At 48.8% G+C, this 18991-nt stretch overlaps 4 protein-coding genes across 4 annotated transcripts; 2 read left to right on the forward strand and 2 right to left on the reverse strand.

Annotated features, from left to right (window-relative positions):
• Window positions 1-830: 830 nt before the first annotated feature.
• Window positions 831-9277, forward strand: BDV27DRAFT_49807 (putative ubiquitin C-terminal hydrolase). Its single transcript, XM_032076781.1, has 5 exons — window positions 831-1570; window positions 1630-1786; window positions 1841-8472; window positions 8534-8590; window positions 8645-9277. Exons 1-5 carry the CDS (start codon window positions 949-951, stop codon window positions 8728-8730), a joined length of 7554 nt encoding a protein of 2517 aa, XP_031922873.1. The 5' UTR covers window positions 831-948; the 3' UTR covers window positions 8731-9277.
• A 333-nt stretch (window positions 9278-9610) lies between these two features.
• Window positions 9611-11083, reverse strand: BDV27DRAFT_162297 (putative transcription factor TFIIE complex alpha subunit; the record flags this gene model as incomplete). Its single annotated transcript, XM_032073364.1, has 3 exons — window positions 9611-10748; window positions 10811-10906; window positions 10989-11083. The coding sequence occupies 3 exons, from the start codon at window positions 11081-11083 to the stop codon at window positions 9611-9613; spliced, it is 1329 nt and encodes a 442-aa protein (XP_031922874.1).
• Window positions 11084-11499: 416 nt separating this feature from the next.
• BDV27DRAFT_135569 (pseudouridine synthase PUS2) lies at window positions 11500-13656 on the forward strand. The gene is made up of 4 exons (XM_032068570.1): window positions 11500-11813; window positions 11870-12073; window positions 12128-13318; window positions 13383-13656. Exons 1-4 carry the CDS (start codon window positions 11728-11730, stop codon window positions 13600-13602), a joined length of 1701 nt encoding a protein of 566 aa, XP_031922875.1. The 5' UTR covers window positions 11500-11727; the 3' UTR covers window positions 13603-13656.
• An 817-nt stretch (window positions 13657-14473) lies between these two features.
• bud4 (putative GTP binding protein (Bud4)) lies at window positions 14474-18760 on the reverse strand (the record flags this gene model as incomplete). The annotated part of the gene is made up of 4 exons (XM_032073365.1): window positions 14474-15073; window positions 15133-15836; window positions 15891-18615; window positions 18671-18760. 4 exons carry the CDS (start codon window positions 18758-18760, stop codon window positions 14474-14476), a joined length of 4119 nt encoding a protein of 1372 aa, XP_031922876.1.
• Window positions 18761-18991: the final 231 nt, after the last annotated feature.

An 18991-nucleotide genomic window follows, 5' to 3' on the forward strand; every position in this document is an offset into this window, starting at 1 on the left:
CTAGATTATGGTTTATTAGAAACCCTCGTGTTAAAAGAGTAGCTTAGGGCATATAATATTAATGATGTCATACTCAATATTGGTGAATCCATTGAATTTATTCTCTATTGTACAATACTTTTCTTTCTTATATCAGATAGGATAGCATGTTACTGCAAAGTAGTAACTGTGTTTTGTACCGTACGCATATATGTTGTAGTAGGTAGTATGTACACACAGTCGAAAGTTCCTAGGGTTCCATGAAACAATAATGTTTGTTCTTTTAAGTCCATATTACTTGAGAAGAAAAGGAAACCAAAAAGTACGAAAAGAATAAAGTGTCTTTTCTTTTTCTTTTTCTTTTCTATCCTGAAAATAATGAAACAATATGCAATACCTCCGTAGCCAAAAGGCCGTGTCCAGAAGGGCCCTTTTTGGTTTGCTGTGCGACCGCCAAAAATTAAAAAAAAAAAGAAAGGGAAAAAAAGAAAAGGACCAACGAGTGTTCAGCTTCTCCACCGCAACGTCAGAGCTATTGCTCTTCTATGGTTCTTTGCTTTGCATATCTTTCCACCAACGTTACGGAGAGCTATTCTCTTTTTATTTTAATTTTACCCTGGTTAAGTCAACTCACCTTTACACCCCCCTCAAGGCTACCATTTTCAGCCTACCTTTAGTTTTCGTTTTCTACCTCCCCTACTGTTACTCCTCATCCATGTTCAGACTGAGCTGAACGCTGCGTCTCCGCAAACCAATCATAAATTCTATTTTTTTTTTTTTACCCGCATCATTCGCCCTTCCTTCCCGTCACTCTTACGATTCTCATCTTTCTCTTAATCATCGCCTCTCTTTCCCTTCTCACTCGTGGCTGCTGGTCTTCCACTGCAATTTTTTTTTCGTGGAAAAACTTCGATCGTTCCTACACCTGTGACTTTCCTGTAGCTCCCCAGAGAAACACAGGAAAATGTCATGGCAGCTGCCCCGCTAGAGAGCTCTAGCACCCCGCTTGACCCTATATCGACCGACTCGACGCGTTCCCCTGGAGATCCCATGGAAGAAAGCGATCCTCAATCTACCCGGAAACGCCCCCGTCTCGACAGTGGAAGTGGCATCCGGCAGCCTTGGTCAAGTAACGAGGTCTCTACTTCTCGATTACCTGAGCGGACTCCGGATGCTCCTGACACGACTGAACAAGAAGCTCCGACGTCGACCCGCCCGGCTAGCCGAATGACTATCAATACGAAATCTCCAGTCGCCGATAACATGACCTCTAATCCCAAAGATACCCCTGCTGATCAGTCAACCGCACACTCCCCCGCTCCCTCCGCGGATGACGTCGGCGCTCGTCCTTCCAATGTTATATCCTTGCTATCCTCTCCTGCCCAGAGCCCGGAGATTGAAGTGGCCGAGCTGGAGGACATGGACCAAGATCCAAGCACATCGAATTGGAAGCCGTTGGGCGAAGCGTTAGGAGATTCCGAGGTGGTTCAGCTCCATGAACAAGCGCCTCTCACAGACACCTTCCCCAAGCTCCGCAGCGATCTCGATTTACGAGACAATTTGGAGGAGATCGGCGCCATCATTGAGAAAGGTACGGCAATACCACCGGGTTCATCCGAAGCGGCATGAATTGACTAATCTATTTGGTAGGGTCTCCGCCGGAGGCAACACCGTTCTTCCTTGCTGTGAAGAACTGGCTCGATGACGTCGCGAATAACCTAGAGCAGTTGACTTTCGAGGGCTTATTGGACGAGCGGGATTTTTGGGAACAACTTCCTATCATACCAGAGAGTCTACTGCGGAACTCGTAAGTGTCGCTAACAACATCCGATTTATCATAAATACTGATGGGCTGTAATAGGCAAGACCTCCAGCCAGATGAAGGCCGGGGGCCTTGGGTATGTCTGGAGGAGTTTTTTCTTAACTATACCCGGCTTGCACTCCATATAGTCCGCCTGGATACCTTAGTTTTGGGCCAATTAATAGAAGACGCAGACCTGCAGATATCGGACTTAATATCAAGAGCCTATCTTCCTTCACTTGGTTGGATGCTCCAGGTAAATGGCATACCCTTCTTTCGTACTGCGGAAAGGGTCCATGGTGTGGAAGTGATCAACCTAGTTGCTCGTCTGAATGACCACATTCTGGCTCCTCCGTTCAACGTGCTGCAGTGGCTATCTGAATATGCCGCCTGTGTTATGACCTTGATACCCCGTTGGTCCCAACTCTCATCCCCTTTGGTTTCAATTGTGACTATTGTGCACAACTTGATGGATTCCGGAAACGAGCGGCGGAAGTACCAGGCAGATGATGTCCTAATCAATTCCCTTACCTATCAGCGTGCCATGAAAACAGCTTACAGCCTGATGCGGATCATAGACGAGAACTACCAGATGCATGTAAGCAAGAAGTCCTCCTGGGTCACGAGCGACATCAGTGATCCGATGCTCCGTTTCATATCTTGGGTTTACTTCACCATCTCGCTCCGTGGCCAAGACTTGGGCTTGCAGATCGCCAAGGATCTCTCCATTGCCGTACCTGAAGATATATCCTCGGACGAGTGTGCTTCCATAATCTACTACGGGTGGAAATTTGCTGCCCTGAAAAAGCATGTCCTGGACGGGCGTATGGAGCTAAGGGTCAACGGAATGGAGACTATGCAAATGGATTTAGTCAATGTGTGGCGGCAGTATATTCAGAACGACCCAGCCGGGATTGAACACCCCGTCGTGCAATACCTTGTCAGATTTTTACGGGAGAATGAAATCGTCGAATATATCGTTAGCATTGATTCTCACCCTCAGCTTATCAGCAGAAGTGGCAACATTGTTGGCTTTTTGATTGTCACGTCCACATATACGGATACGGACACGGACACAATCTGGAAGGCCGTGACAGAGAGCCCCGATCCCCGAACGGTGTCTGAAATCCTCAGAATGCTTACGAGAACCTTCCAAATGCATTTGCCAACATCTCCGGCATTGTTGTGTTTGTGCTCAAAGCTTCTTGATTTGCCACTTTCCCGCTTTGATTCACGGATGGTGGATTTCTGTGAACAACTTCTCCTTCACGTACGTGAAAAGCACCGCGAGAGACACCAATTGTTGGACGAGCCGCATGTAGACGCTGTTCCACTGCGTTTGTGCGTACGCCTCATTCGTGAAAGTGCTGCCGCGGACGATCTCCCTGTCGAGCATAAGACTATCCTCCAGAAATTCTCGAGTTCGCAGCTTACCTTGTTCATGGATGTCGGACTCAGCGAAATGGACAAAATGGAAACATATGAACGTTGTGTCCAAGACCTGGCCGAGATGAATCAATTTACCGTTGGCAGCATACAGGCTTTGAATGCCCTAGTTCCCAGTTATGATACACAAGAGATACGAAAGCTTGCTATGGATTTTGACCTGACACGCTTGTTGATAAATGAATTGGCTCACACTGTGGACATAAATGAGACGGACTTTACGGAGTCGTTCTCGCGGAACGGCTTTCTTTCGCGCGTCCACTTACTGGCCCGCGTAGTTGACAAGGTTCCAGACACCATAACCACTGATTTAGGTGATCTGCTGTGGAGAAGGATCCTTATGTCGCAAACTCTCGCCCAACAAGGCAGACGGGCACTCTGGGACACCCTGTGTGCACTGACCAGACATAGTACGAAGAGCAACCCATTCATTGAACGCTGTATCCACGGGTACCTGTCCGAACTTTCTCCTTCTGAAGACTACTTTCTTGAGGTCCTCTCATTTGCAAAACAGGCAATCAACTATGAGGTTCGCTTCAACCCTCCGCCCATTGCCGGTGACAATGAGGTCATCTCGATCCCCGGGATAGACCGGATATGGGATTTTATCTTGACGGCCCCGCCCGGCTCGATCGAAACCGATGCCACTAATTTTGCCATTGAGGTGTATCTCGACCATAATATTATTCACAGGTCCCCACGGTCTGCAGTTGAAGCAACTCATGTTGCCTTGGTAGATCGCTGCGTTGACCAATTGAAGTCGGCCGCCTCCAAGTTGAAGTCTGCCCGTGACCAAGGTGCTAATGGTACTAGCGATTCGATGGCTGCGGAGATCCCTGAAGAGGAAACACGGGCGGAAGAATTGAGGTTCAGTCGTTCTCTGCTATTTCTGCGTCAGTTCCTGCAAGGCCTGCGCAGTCGACCCCAGTACAGCCCGCCCCAGAACTCGCCGCCAGGCTTGCCCGGTAAACCTGTAAAAGGCGAGCTGGTTAATATCCGTTATCAAGCTTTCGACGGCAGTACACAGTCCAAAGTCCGCTCTTTGCAGATTGGTGATCTCTCAACTGCATCCGAGTTCGTTGAGAAGCTTGTACAAATCACCGGGTTCACAAAACTCAACACTATCTATAGCGGGCATAGGATTGATCTTCTTGAAAAGCCTACTCTCACCGTACGAGACCTCAAACTGAACTCAGGACTGCTGATCGTTCGCCGAGACCCTGACAGCCGCGAAGTCGCACTGACAGGGCGGCGTCAGTCTCTGACATCGGTGGATTCCGAAGTACTTAAGCATTTTGATGATCTTTATGATCTTTTAGGTCTCGAGGATAACTTAGCTCGAGAGATTTACGACTTCCTTGTTGTTTTCCCTCCCCAGGACAGAGTTCTGCAGTTAGTCAGGTCTACCGACAAGTCTGAGCAAGACGTATTCCCTATGGGTAAACCGTATAACTTCCTCTACTCAGTAAATGCGCTTTCTATCTGCCTGAGGGAGGAAGCACTGGAGTCGTCCCCAAATCAAACATTTGTGTCTCATAGTGTCCGAGTTTTAGTTGCTGCGTTAACACGCTCCGAAATGTCTGATTCATTGGATAATTGTCCAATGAAGCTCCTTTTTGCCACTAGTCTGGTTGAATGTCTCCTTTACGCCCTTCTTGTGAGGCCGACCCTAGCCGGCAATGCAGCATTGATTCCAGATTCGACTGCTTTGATCCGGCAGTTGCTGCATCTAATGGACGTTGGGCGGCATTCGTCGACGGGTCATCTTTCAGAACTTGCTATACATAAGCTAATCTGCAACTCCTTTGCTATCATGATCGAAGGCTCTGTTCGCGACCCCGAGTTTTGGGCTGTGATAAAGCAGCAAGCAAAATTCGACCAGCTTCTGTTCTCGCTGCTATTGGATGAGAACCGCCAGCCTATTCGCAAGGGCATTTCGGAGAACATAGCCGTTGCCTGCAGCCCATCTAAGTTGCTCAAGAAAACGGGGAAACCAGAGGCCCCAGAACAACGAGAGGGCACGACTTCCGAGAATCCAGTCAGAATCGATATTCTTGCTACAATCTGGGAAGCCTTTGTGCAGAACTTCCCCCGGACATTGGGCTGTGTCCAGCAATCCCAAGAGTTTTTCGAAATCGCTCACTTAGTATTCCAATCGGTTGCGGAAAAGTCACCACGCGATCTCATGTTGAGCGAATACCTCAAGCAATGGAGCGCCATTTTGTTGAATCACCAGACCGAAGAGTTTGTCGGACGAGAGCCTGTCGACCATTTACTTCTAGGCTTTTGCCGTCTCCTGAGATCGTGCTTAGAATTTGCAGGCTCAACTAATACCACAGTGGACACGTTTGACCTCGCTGAGAGTTTGTTTGACAAATACCTCTTCCCGGACCTTTCGGAGTCAACATCCCTTGTTGCCATCACCCCTCAGACGCCCGTCATGCACGCATCGTCCCGGCAGGAACTTTATGGTATTTTGAACTTGCTCTGCAAATACGATGAAAACTACGCTAAAGTCGTGGTGCGCTTGTGTGATCTCATTCCTGAAGACTACACATATTCACCGACCTGGTGTTTTGATCGCTACAAGATGATCAGGTCGCCAGAGGGCTATGCTGGGCTGAAGAATCTATCCAACACTTGTTACTTGAACTCGCTTTTAACCCAACTTTTCATGAATGTTAGCTTCCGCGACTTTATGATGCAGCTTGACCTCGTGGATCCTCTTGACTCCCAGATATTACTTGAGGAGACAAAGAAAGTCTTTGGCTATATGCAAGAAACGTGGCTTAAGAGTGTCGATCCACAAGGGCTAGTGGATTCAATAAGGACCTACGATAATGAACCAGTTGACGTCACGGTGCAAATGGATGTTGACGAGTTCTATAACCTGCTTTTCGACAGGTGGGAGGCTCAAATCTCTAATGCGGAAGACAAGAAGAAGTTTCGCTCCTTCTACGGTGGTCAGCTAGTGCAGCAGATCAAGTCCAAAGAGTGTCCCCATATCTCGGAACGCCTTGAGCCCTTTTCCGCGATTCAGTGCGATATCAAGGGTAAAGCGAGCCTAGAGGAGAGTCTCCAGGCGTATGTCGAAGGAGAAATCATGCAAGGAGATAATAAATACTCCTGCACTTCCTGTGGAAGACATGTAGATGCTGTGAAGAGGGCCTGTCTGAAAGATGTCCCGGACAATCTCATATTCCACCTCAAACGCTTCGATTTTGACATGGTCACGATGATGCGGAGCAAGATAAATGACGAGTTTCAATTTCCAGAGCACATTGATATGAGTCCGTTCAAAGTCGAGTACCTCTCAGATCCAGACGCGGAGGTTCAAGAAGACCTTTTTGTATTGGTCGGTGTTTTGGTGCATAGTGGTACAGCTGAATCTGGCCACTACTATTCGTACATTCGTGAAAGGCCTACTGCTGATACTAGAGGCTCGTGGGTTGAGTTCAACGATTCAGATGTCACCCGGTTTGACCCGTCCAAGATTGCAGACCAGTGCTTTGGTGGCTACAATGACTCTATGAACAACACTTCCATGGGCCAAGTCCGGTTCAACAAAGTGTGGAATGCTTACATGCTATTTTATCAGCGTGTCTCGAGCATGGAGTCATCCAAGTCAATTTACAAGCCAACTACCAACCATTGTCCGGTTCGTGTGCAGCTACCAGTGCCTCTTGCCAACCACATTGTGATGGAAAATGAAATTTTCATACGGGCCTTTTGTTTGATGGATCCATACTACGCCATGTTTGTGCGACACCTTCTCTGTCAGCTTCATGATATGAGGGATTTTCACCCTGTGGGTGACTTTAAGTTGGACAAATGTATTATCTTCATCGCTTTGGATACGCTTGAGCAACTTATCTCAAGGAACAGAGAGCCACTGGGACTGGATGTGGTTGTGTCTGAGCTACTTAGGGCAGTCAATGAACTTCCCAAGGCGGCCTACAGAGTTTTACAGTGGGTTGCAGAAAGACCAGCCGGCATACGCAATCTAGTACTGAAGTGTCCCCATGCAGCTGTTCGAAACAATTCAATCAGGGTCTTCATAAGCGCACTTTCAAAGCTCCAGGAGCTGTGCAACCATGCTGGGCAGGAAGAGAGCTATAAAGACAAATGGCATAAGCGGTACTTGGACGGCTTTGAGAATGTGATCGCAGCATTACATGGCCTCTGGACGATGCTGCATACTGTAAGCAGGGCGTGGGATGATTATTTTGAATTCCTCTTACTGCTTGCAAGTTTTGGATCTCTTGAGGCCGGGATGGTTCTCAGTTACGGATTCCTATCAAAATGCTTGGAAATCGTGTGGCTTGATCGTGATGATTCAAAGAGACTGAGACGCCATTACATTGCTTATTGCAAACTCCTTGAGAAGGGAAGAAGATTCTCGCACAGGAAGCTCACTGATCTCCTGTGTGTCTTGCTACAGAATATCGATCTTTCTGTGCCACCTACGCCGGGTGATGAAAGACAGACCTTACCCGACAATAGGTATTCTCTTACAGTTGCGGAAAGCGCCCTTCTTCGGCCTGTTGGGAGAAACAATGAACTATTAGTTCTGAAAAAGCTTCTTCAGCAATACAGCAGCCCGCAAGCTTGTAGAAGCATTGTTGGAATACTTGTTGATGCGGAGTCCGAAGCTGGCCTCACGGACCCTATTTGCAAGGCGCTGGAAGATGGCTTAAGAGTCGCGCCTGCCGAACTTTGTGCTCCGTTCTTGGAGGCTACATTGATATTTTGTCGGCGGAGTACTGATGAGGAAAGAATCGTTTCTTTGATCGACTATGTTGCGAAAGGAGTGGAGTCTATCAATGATAGTGGAGGTAAAGAACATCTTGCATTCTTTACAAACATTATGGCGTGCCGTAACGAGCGACTTGATTTCAATGAGGCATGGTTTCTATCCCAGCTCATAGACAAAATCCCAGACTGGGCTCCGACGTTGCTCATGTTCCCTGACAGGGCAGTCAGGAATATGACAATGGAATTCTTGCGCCGGATATTATTCACAGGAGAGGCTAGCGACCTTGGCGACGACTGGCAATCGCGCCATACACAAGCGGCCAAGGAGCTGGTTCACGCAAGTATCAGCAGGTTGAGAAGGACATACCTCTCAGCCCCTGGGAGCAACGTCGAAGCGAACGTTATAGAGACAATTAAGACGGTCGTTGAACACTGCTTAGTTACATATTTTGATGACGAACAAGACGAGGAATTTGTCCGCCAGGCGCAAGGTATGTTATAATCCTGCTCAACTATAGCCTAGTTTTTCACTCTTGCTAATGGCGAATATAGCCGTCCTCGGAGCTATTGAGGAATTAGCTGTCGATATGCCGGAAGAGCTGGCTTCTGGTAAGTATCCCCTTTTATTACATCCTTATCAACGTCTAACCCCTGGGGCCTCAGAATCTGATGTACCTTCTCCAGAGGAATGGGAAGACCACTCAGCGATGGCAAGTGATTCGGAAATGGGGGTTGCGGGCACTCCATGAGGCCCTGTGTGCAATATATCCCTGAAATTCACCCATTGTATCATGACGAAAGATGAATCGATGAAAGGTGCTTAGGAGGGAGAGCGGAAGTATCTCCTATTGCTTTTGCTCTTTACCTTCGCCGTGTTTAGGACTGCATTGATCGGCGTTTTATTTGCCCATCCACACTAGAAATGGGTTCTCTGGTTCTGAACTCTGTACAGGGAATGATCCTTTCTCTTATGTTTGTTCTCATTTCTCATATTTAATTTCTTCGGCCATGTGTTAAATAAAGAAAGGGTAATGGTGGTGTTGTTCTGTAAGGGCTTACATTGCTTTCGTTGGAGGGCCTTCACGGTTTGTTTCTACGTTGTCCCTTTGATGAACCAGGGAACGATATTGCTTGATTGAATGACTGACGGCTGCAAATGAGACTTTTTAAGGCAGTGGTTCCTGGATAGTGCTCAGACCTATGGAACAATTAGAAGGCCTATCTTAGAAAGAAAGCAGGACTTTCACTTGAATGGATCGGTCTCTTCGGAGAATATTACATTGTGGATTTGGTTTCGATTATTTTTATTTAGACTCCTTTAATACAATGATGTCTTGACTGTTATTCGAGCCAACAAGAACGTTTGGAGAAAGTCAAGGCAGAGCCAGTATAAGTCTACACCAATGTGAGGAATTCGAGAAAGAGAAAGAAGAAACGAAGGCCCAGTCTATTCATGTTCCTCCTTTTAGACCTTCGTTAAGTAAAATATCATACATATATTCTTTTTCGTCATTGTGCTGTTACTCTCCGACAGAACGCCTTCTCCCGGGCGCCTGCGCCGAAAGGGGCTGAAGTCGACTGCATGGTAGAGTTTCACCTTCATCAAGGCATACTTTGAATCAAGCTGCCTCAAACATCTTCAAATTCCTCGTCATCATCCTCATCAGACTCCTCTTTCTTGATCTCCGGTTCGACTTTCACCCTCTTCGCTGCTGGGCCTTCATCGGTAGCAGATGGTGTTGCTGAAGCTGTTTGAGGAGCACTGGTTCCAGAATCTGTATCGAACTCGCGCTTTATTCCCGTGGACGTTATATTCGTAGGTGCACTGGTAGGGCCAGCGCCAGTCCCGCCAATGGCCGGTGACGCAGTGTCGCTCGCAGAGACACCACCAACATCTTCGAATTCTTCGTCGAACTCGTCGGAGTCGTCTTCTGCACTGCTGGAATCTTCCTGGGCCTGAAGAGCCTTTTCCCTTTCCATTTCGGCATAGTAGGCGGCGACTTTGTCGTCGAGGGCATCGAGATCCGGCTTTCGGTCTTCTTCCTCCTTGATCTCGGACTTCACGTCGACGTCCGTCTCCGTCTTCACCGTATTGAGATTTCCTGCGCTTGTAGACACAGTCGAATGCGTATGCCACACTGGGAGCGCATTCTGCTTCTCCACGGCGGCCTTGCGTGCGGCCTCTTCCGCTTGCTCGGCGGCGCTCTTTTCTTCGCTGGATGTGAGCGAGATCTCAAGGGCCCCGGCATCAGTCTTGGTGTTACCGCGAACAGCTTCCTGTTTCTTGGATGGCACAACAACTGCAGCTCGTGTCGGGTGAGTAGCCTGGTTTCGCACGACATCGATCTTATGATCCCAAGCGGTATCGAAGTCGTTTGGTGGGATTTCGACAGAATCGATTTGTTTAAGCAGCTTCAGCATAGTGTCCAGTTGAGCCATAAGCTTGCTGTTCTTCTCATGGCCTGTACGGTCAATCCCTTCTGCCCCCTTTACATCTTCTGTCCGCTCGAGAATAGCCCCGCAGTTTTGGCATTCGAAACCTTCCTCAGAGTACAAGCTCAGCACATCAAGTTCCGTCCATTCTGCCCCGCATCTTAAACAGATATACTCCTTCCGTTCCTCACTTGGCGTATATTGGGCCTTGATCGTTGATGTTAACTTTGAGATCTTGAACTTAATAGCGTCGATGACTGGGTGTAGCGGAATGTAATAGTATTCACGATTAACAGGGCGAGTTGAACCGTCTCGGATTTCTGCTCGTGTATTACTGATGGATCATGTCAGCACTGCCACTGCCCAGCATAACGCGGCACTGTAGGCCAGCCATACACTGATATTAAACGATCCTCGCGCAATTTGGCGCATAGCTTCCGGAGATCTTTCTGTTGCATGCCTAGGAGAAAGGCGAGGTCTTCGGCATGGAGTCTACACAATAGGTAATCACGGTCAGAACTGATGGCGCGAATAGGATAGAACGCTTTATGAATCCAGGTATAGTGAAGCATACACGGAATGGATGAAAAGCGCATCAACCACCAAGATGTGGCGGGTCTCGTAGAAGGCGCGGACTACAGTCCGAATGAGCGTATTTGCAAGATCCATGGTGATATCTAGAGGATTTTCCTGGTAGGAAAGAAAAGTGAGGCTTGACTTTGACTTTGGTTGCTGAGACGGTGTTGGGGCGATTTCAATCGCTGCTGAGCGCAAAGATTCTTGATATCCCGAACTAAGGTCAGCGCAAAACGAGTAGCATGGCTTTTTTTCCCACTCCAGATGCCAAATGTTGAGTGGAGGAACCTGAATGAAATTTCTGAATAAAGATCCAACAGCGCGCAACGCGAAAGCTGGGAACACCAAAGTAAATATAAAGCCAAAGCAACAACGAGGTTAAAAGGAAGTAAGGATGAACAACGGTGCTACAAGCGGATGAACTGCCCGCGGCACCATTTTTGCCTGAGGCCTACACACGAGCTACCCTAGTTAGGCCTAGCGGAAGAGCATATATGCACTAATCCCACTGCGGCTAGAGCGTACGGAAATTCAATCGCAGGCCCAGGAAAAGGCACGAATCTCAAGTGTCGAACGACGCAAGTTTTTCCCCTCGGGACCCGCTTCTTCATGCGTAGCTACGTCTCTGCGCGTCAATATTTGGCAGGCTTTCTTTGTCGATCATTTTCGCCTGTCAACTCGCAGAGACATTTCACATCTCATACGCCGCTCTCTAATTTGCGGAGATCATTGGAACCATGGACAATAACGAAGGAAGAGCTAGCGGATCCGAAGAAGCTGATCGCAAGCGTAAGAAGGGGGATTTGGGAAGGGCAGAGTGGAGGTATGTCTCGCGGCTTCTGGGGTACAAATTCGACAGTCACTGGCTAACCAAGCAAGCCGGCAAACGCTAGATAAGAGAGGACGGTTAGATAAACAGAATGAGGCCAAACGACAGAAGATCGACAATGGAGAGGAAGTCAAAGCTCCAATCTATGCCACACATTTCTCCCAGGAAGACATCGAGAATGAACAGAGACGGCCGAAGAAGAAGGTGGCTGTACTTCTGGGATACTCTGGAACGGGCTACAAGGGAATGCAATTGTACGGACAAGTGTTAGATTCAGTCTGACCTGGACGGATGCTAATCGTCTACAGGAGCGCAACTGAGAAGACCATCGAGGGCGATCTCTTCGCGGCCTTTGTAGCTGCCGGGGCTATCTCCAAGGCTAACGCAGCAGACCCGAAAAAGTCATCGCTGGTGCGATGCGCCCGTACAGATAAAGGAGTCCATGCGGCTGGTAATGTCGTGTCCTTGAAGCTGATTGTTGAGGATGAGGATATTGTTCAGAAGATCAACGCACACCTTAGCCCACAGATCCGTGTTTGGGGCATTCTGGTCGCGAGCAAATCTTTCAGCAGCTACCAGATGTGCGACTCTCGTATCTACGAATATCTGATGCCGAGCTACTGCTTTTTGCCGCCGCATCCCAGCACTTTCCTTGGCAAAAAGATCTTAGAGATCGCCGAAAGGGAGGGTGATTTGGAGGCACACAAGGCCCGGCAGGAAGAGGTCGCTAATTACTGGGAAGAGGCCGATGCGAAGTATATCCAACCCGTTCTCGACAGTCTGGATGAAGATATCCGCGAGATCGTCAAGAATGCAATCTATCATGAGAAGCCCGAAGATGAATCATTCGAAATCGAGAAGGGCGAGGAACAAACTCAAGCCACAGAGGGAGGAGCCGATGCCACCGCAAAGCCCGAATTCACCGAAGCCGAGCTGGCTCACAGACGGAAGATCATCGACGCAGTCAAGGCTGTGAAGGCTGCATACAACACCGCAAAACGATCTTACCGTATTCCTCCCGCGCGCGTTGCCCGTCTACAAGAGGCGTTGGACAAGTACATTGGAACTAAGAACTTCTACAATTACACCATCCAGAAGTTGTACAAGGACCCCTCTGCAAAACGCCACATTAAATCATTCAAAGTCGACCCTAACCCGATTATCATCAATGGCACCGAGTGGCTCAGTCTTAAGGTCCACGGTCAAAGTTTCATGATGCACCAGATCCGTAAAATGGTGGCCATGGCCACGCTGATGGTGCGTTGCGGCTGTGATCCCAAGCGGATCGTTGATTCATATGGACCGACCAAGATCCCAATTCCCAAGGCACCCGGTCTAGGGCTTCTGCTGGAACGTCCCATCTTCAATGGCTACAGTAAAAAGGCCGAAGAACTTGGAAAGAAGCCCATTGACTTTCAGCAGTATGCCACGGAAATGAACGAGTTCAAGCAAAGAGAGATCTATGACCGAATCTTCCGCGAGGAAGAGGAGACTAACGCGTAAGTTCTCGGCCAAATCCCACTCATGCATTGAAACGGTTCAACTAACATCAGGAAAAATAAGTTTCGCTTCATTTTTCAACCATATCGATCACTTCCCTCAAGAAGAATTCCTATATGTTACATCCGGTGGCATTCCAGCTGCCAAACCTACGACTCAACCTTCGACTGCTACCGAAGACGCTCAGAAGGGCCGAAAGTCTCAGAGAGAAGCCCTAGCAGAGATTGAGGCAGAATCGGAAGATGAGGGCAATCTTCCCAACAATGGAGAAGAGGGCGGTTGAAATATCAGCTATATATGTACATAGTAATAAAAGAATTTGTCGTTTACCTACAGATGCATCAAATCTCTCCGCAGGTAATCTTAGTTTTTGTCTTTGATAAAGTTGGAAAGTGAGTTCCAATCTGCAGGGTTGTAAATATATAGTTTAGTTATATCTTCGCGGGATTGGTGACTACCTTGTATCGTATGAGTAGCTATTACATCCAGCTTATGACATTCTTCGTTGACAGTAGCATCCACTGTAAGAATAAAACGAGTACTATAGCTAACGTTCGCTAGGCTCGAGCTCATTATGGGTGTAAAGCTCCGAAGTGAGGAATTTGGGCTATGAGAGTATTTCTTGAGTGGGGCTTTGGAAATTATATCCTCGTACGCATGTCCGCAGGATATTATATGTGACTATCATTCGCAAGCTATTCTACACTACAGTATTCTTCATGGATACGGTTATATTCGCCAAGCTCAAGGTAGATGACATATATCTTCATTTACAAAGTCGATCATGGAAAAAGAACAAACTCAATTATTGACGGAGGAAGAGAAAGGCGCTATGTATCATTAATGTACGACAGAATGCAACACGACGCTCGGTGCTGGTGAAAATCGGACTTTGCACAGAAGGAAACACAAAGGGAAGTCAAGTCATACATCAGTTGTACATCCACACCGCAGAGAAAAAGAAGTGGAAAGGAAGAAAAAAAAACAAAAAGACAAAAGAAAAAGCAAACAAATCAAGGATGTACGATAGACGGATGAGAAGACAAGGCCAATATGACAAATTGAAACACAGGAGAATCAAAGACGGGAAGAAGAAAAAGAAGAGGTTTAAAAGAAGAAGGAGAAAAAGAAGTCAACCCAACCTGTTGGTGTGTTTAGAAAATCAAGGAGCGGGCTTTCTGGCGTCGAGTGTCCGCACTGCGAACTTCGGGTTGAGACTGAGTGTAGCGATGTTTAGCCCGTGGCGGTGCGGCTGCCGGCGCCGGTGCCGTGGATGTCGGTGGAGGCGCAATATCTTTATCTTTTTTGACGGGTGGGGGAGGAGGAGGGCCATCGAAGCGCCGATCAGTCGTTTCCCGTCTCGATTTGACGCTACGCTCGCGCTTGAGTACGAGCTCGGTCCACTGCTTAACTTGACTGCTTCCCGAAGAACCCTTGCCCACAGCGTCGGCCAATACTTTCATCCAGCCTTCCTTGTCGGCAGCACTATCCGCATAGAAGTCAATCACTTCGCCGTTGCCGAAGCGGATACGGAATCCTTCTTCCACAAACATGTAGCCCTCCTCCTCTTCGGCAAAGGCAGACTTGCGACGTCCACCACCCTTGGTCGTGGTCTCCTTCTGCATCAGGGATGATCTGTCATCGATAAGCTTGACAGCCTTTGAGAGGTTAATTGTCGCACGAGGCTGACGAGTTGTCTCATGGTACGCGGTCAATTTGGAGCCTTGAAGCTTGAAGAAGCGGCGACGCCAGAACTGCCAACGAGATGTCAGTGAGCCGATTCATGGGGAATGTGATTTAAAGGAAAACTTACGGGGCAGTCGCCTCCCTGCTGAGACAAGAATCCTTCCCAGCTACGGGATGAAACACTCTCCGCTTCACGCATTTCTCGAATGCAAGCGTTCATGCTCTTCGGCATATCCTCATCCTTCGAACCTTTTGGTTTTGGGACAAACAACAGCTGCAGCTCTAGCTTGCCAATCTTGTAAGGAGGTCGCCGTTGGGAAGTAGCGCTGGAGGTACTCTTCTTGCTCTTAACACTGCTTGGCTGATCTTCAACAGCCCATTCATTGAAGCACGCCACATCGACCGTGTAGGGGCGGCCGAAAGCATGCTTTTCATGATCGCTCAGCGCTACATACGCACGAGCGAAACTACCGTCCCTAGCAATAAGAGTTCTGAGGCGTTCCCAGACACCTGCGTTGACATCTTTACTCTTCTGCTGTTGGGAAGCCAGTTGGTGCTTCATATCCAATTCCTTTCGCTTGCGAGGGGAAGCAAACACCCTGCTGAAAGTAGACGTCTTCTGTCGCGCGGGGGATGCTGTTGGAGGAGGCTCTTGGACTCTGAACTTTTCATCATCAACCTTCATCTGTAAAGTCAGCTGGAACTCTAGGTCATTTTGTACAATGAGTTCGAATTCCTGCCCGACTGGGGCTGTCTTTCCGAGTTCCAACCAAGCGGTAGTAACACAGTGAAGACCGTTGTCAAGGGTTAGAGAGAAATATGATCTCTCGCCTACATTAGATTTAGATGATGTCGCTCATGCGTATGGTGGCATCGGGAACTTACCTCGTGGCAGCGGCAAATCTAGGTACTTCATCCCAACGACCTTGACGAATAGACGACCTCGCTCTTCTCCTTCATCCAAGGCCCCATTCAAAGCAGGCTCGTTTTCTTCGATTGTCGCAGGGTTTTCTTGAACATTGCTCTGTTGGCCTGGAAGAGGGGGCACAGGTCCAGGAACAGGCTTCTTGCGGATTCCGCTAGCTTGCCTAATGCTTGCACGGCGAGTTTGTCCGTTCCAAGGCACAGTGGTCCATGTTTGCTGGCTTGCTTTCCGGGGTGTGGGTATAGCTGACTTTGTTCCTCTAGAGTCTGTCGGGGCAGCTCCAGGAGCAGTGGCAGGCTCGTCTTCATTGCGGCTGCTTGCAATGATAACTTTCGTGTTATGTCTCATGAGGTAGCCTCTCTGTTTAGGGATTTGCTCGTTAGCGATTTGCTCCGTAATATTGCCAAGGCAATTCTGCACGTGTCTATTGGGCCCAGCGCGAGAGTACAATTGGGAAAGGGATATCTCAAACGCAACCTTTTGGTTTTCAATGACGCGGTCGAACTCTTTGTCCAAACCAAAGCCGAGGCTTTCTTCCTGGATACTGAACGGGATGTCCAGTTTCACGAGACTGCTTTGTCGTTGGGAAACTTCCTTCGCAGGCTGGGACGGTGTGGTGTCCTCGGGGGCAGAATGTTCAGATTCATTGGATTGCTGCTTGCTGAGGCCGGGCATGGGTGGGGGATTTTGTCCGCTTATTCTACGGCGAGTGGCAGCCATGGATTCTAAATCAGCTGGGGTCAACGATGGCCGTGTTTTAAGACCGGTTCCGGGGGCTTTGACGGTCGCAATTGGGTCAGGAACACTTTCTTCCGGTGGGGCTTCTGTGTCGCTATCATCGTCAACAGGATGACGGATCACAGAATCTGGGGTTGAGGGTTCTGATATTTGACCGTCACCCTCGGGGGTTATTGGGCGTTGCAAGGCCTCTTTTATGGTTGACATTTTGGATCCAGGGGCGGGCTCCGCCTGGGTCTCCTGGGGTGTCTCTTCGGTCAAAACCTTGTCATCCTGATCTGCACGGACGGGCGTTGCCTGCCCTGCGTCAGAATTCCGAGAGCTACCTTTCTCTGTCAGGTCATCTTCGATCTGCTGGCTGGGATACTGGCTATCCTCATCGCTAGCCAGCTTATCCTTCAGGCTTTTGAGGGAGGAATCCTTCGACGGGATTGTTTCATAATAATCGGGAATATCGTAAAGATCGTTGTCATGTTCTTCTTCTTGTTTGATCACCACACTATTGGTGTCATCGTAATCGTCGCCGTCGTGAAGCATATCATCATCATTTTCAAGTGACGGGATCGGAACATCTGGGTCATAATTCATATAAGAATGAGGGCTGGAAGGGATCTGGGAAGACTCGTCAAATGAGTCGTCCATGAAGCTTTCGCTCCGTCGGAGGTCACGCAGGATGGAATCCCTGGAAATATGCGGTGGTGAGAAGGCCTCTGGGGCAGCTCCAGGAGCTTCACCTGTAGCCTCAGTGTCATGTTGCTCCGGTTGATTGGAGTGAGTCTCGGTCTCGCCTTGATTTCCATCATCAGGCTTTGAATGCGGCTCGATATCTTGATGTTCTGGTTTAGCATCCTCCTGTCCATTCTCTTGTATCGCCATCAAGCGCAGCCTGTCCTCCAGCGACATCGAGGAATGGCCGAATTCGGTGATATCTGACTTGCTGTAGGAAGCTGGTCCTGGAGGGGATGGCAGAACCCGCTGGCTACCACTTCCGAGTTCAAATGCTGAAGCCAGCTTACTAGGGGACGAAGGATTTGGCGGGAAAGATGTACGCCCTGGGAGAGGAGGGAGGGGGCGAGGCTCGCCATTAGAGTCTAGAGATTCAACAGGAGCGTGTTTCTCAGATGTCTCTTGTCGCGACGGAGGCCGGGGATCTGGATTGTGGCTCTCCTCATCCTCAGTGAAGGGGTCTTCGTCCTCTTTTACCAAATCGTCGTTTGCACTGGATGGACTCATGTAACGCCAGTCCTCAGGCAGTACGACAGGGGTCTTCTCGAGGTCCTCGAGCGAGGCATCAAAGCTATCCTCGCGGTCTGTTAATGAGTCGCGGTCGAAACTGATGTCCGGGAACTCGTCCTCATCAGAATCATAGCTGCCTTCGCGAGAATCAGAGGCGATTGAAGATGGGTCGGGCGTTGTCATTTCGTACTCGTTGACCTGAGGAGGGGCGGCATCAAAGGTGACGCTTTTAGCGTGTCGGTTGTCCGCATCAGACCAGATTTCATTCTCTGGGTCAAACCCCATGTCCTTGACGCCAAAACGGCTTGCACGGGACAAGGAAGACTTTGCTGGAGGTGCCTGCTCCTTGCTTGGTGATGGCGGCCTTGGGCCTATTGGGCCAGCCTCTTGCCTGTTTGACATTTGCGACGGTTGCGTGCTTTGTGCTTCCTTCTGCGGTGACCGACTTGTAGCTAAGGGTCTGTGCGGTACATATACATTTGTTGGGTCGTACTCCTGGTTGTAGTCGCGGAGCATGTTGCTGTTTCTGACGCGCGATTGCCGCTTCAAGTTTTCGATAGATGGTCGCTTCGAGCTGGAAAATGGAGACTCGGGGTCATAAGGGACCTGATTTTCTTGGGTTTTGGGGAATGGAGATCCAGATTCTCGTCCTTGCCAAAAGAGACGCGGGGACGATTTGACGTCGTAGGCGTCGGTACTGTTCCTCATCATCTGGGCGACTATCGTCAGTCCAATAAACATAATACATAAAGTAGTAAACACGTACTTTGGTGTTTTGGTTCCAGACAGGCGAGTTTCGTCGTTGAGCCATAGGACTCACTTCCGAAAGTGGGCGTTGGCCAGTACTACTGCCCATCTTGACAGGGAATTTTTGTTCTGTGATGATGCAGTTCACGACAAGTGAGGAGAGAAAAGCGCTGGGGTTAAGATGTCAGTATCGCTTGTTTCCTCATCGCATAGCACGGATGAAACATAAGATTCCTTGACGTTGACGGCCCTTGCTGCTGGAATGACGCGCCTTACCTGATTCCGATAAACAACAACAACAGAAGCCGATAAGAAAAGTCGCTTTGAAATTCAAGAACGA

This window comes from Aspergillus caelatus (genome assembly GCF_009193585.1).
Source record: "Aspergillus caelatus strain CBS 763.97 unplaced genomic scaffold BDV27scaffold_244, whole genome shotgun sequence".
In the NCBI taxonomy this organism is placed as follows: Eukaryota; Fungi; Ascomycota; class Eurotiomycetes; order Eurotiales; family Aspergillaceae; genus Aspergillus; species Aspergillus caelatus.

Excerpts from the sequence above, each read along its gene's own strand:
- BDV27DRAFT_49807 (XM_032076781.1), top strand. The coding sequence starts at position 949 with ATGGCAGCTGCCCCGCTAGAGAGCTCTAGCACCCCGCTTGACCCTATA. Across the intron at positions 1,787-1,840 it reads GAGAGTCTACTGCGGAACTC|GCAAGACCTCCAGCCAGATG; the intron begins GTAAGTGTCGCT and ends GGGCTGTAATAG. Across the intron at positions 8,591-8,644 it reads GCCGGAAGAGCTGGCTTCTG|AATCTGATGTACCTTCTCCA; the intron begins GTAAGTATCCCC and ends CTGGGGCCTCAG.
- BDV27DRAFT_135569 (XM_032068570.1), top strand. The coding sequence starts at position 11,728 with ATGGACAATAACGAAGGAAGAGCTAGCGGATCCGAAGAAGCTGATCGC. Across the intron at positions 11,814-11,869 it reads TTGGGAAGGGCAGAGTGGAG|CCGGCAAACGCTAGATAAGA; the intron begins GTATGTCTCGCG and ends TAACCAAGCAAG. Across the intron at positions 13,319-13,382 it reads GAGGAAGAGGAGACTAACGC|TTTCGCTTCATTTTTCAACC; the intron begins GTAAGTTCTCGG and ends AGGAAAAATAAG.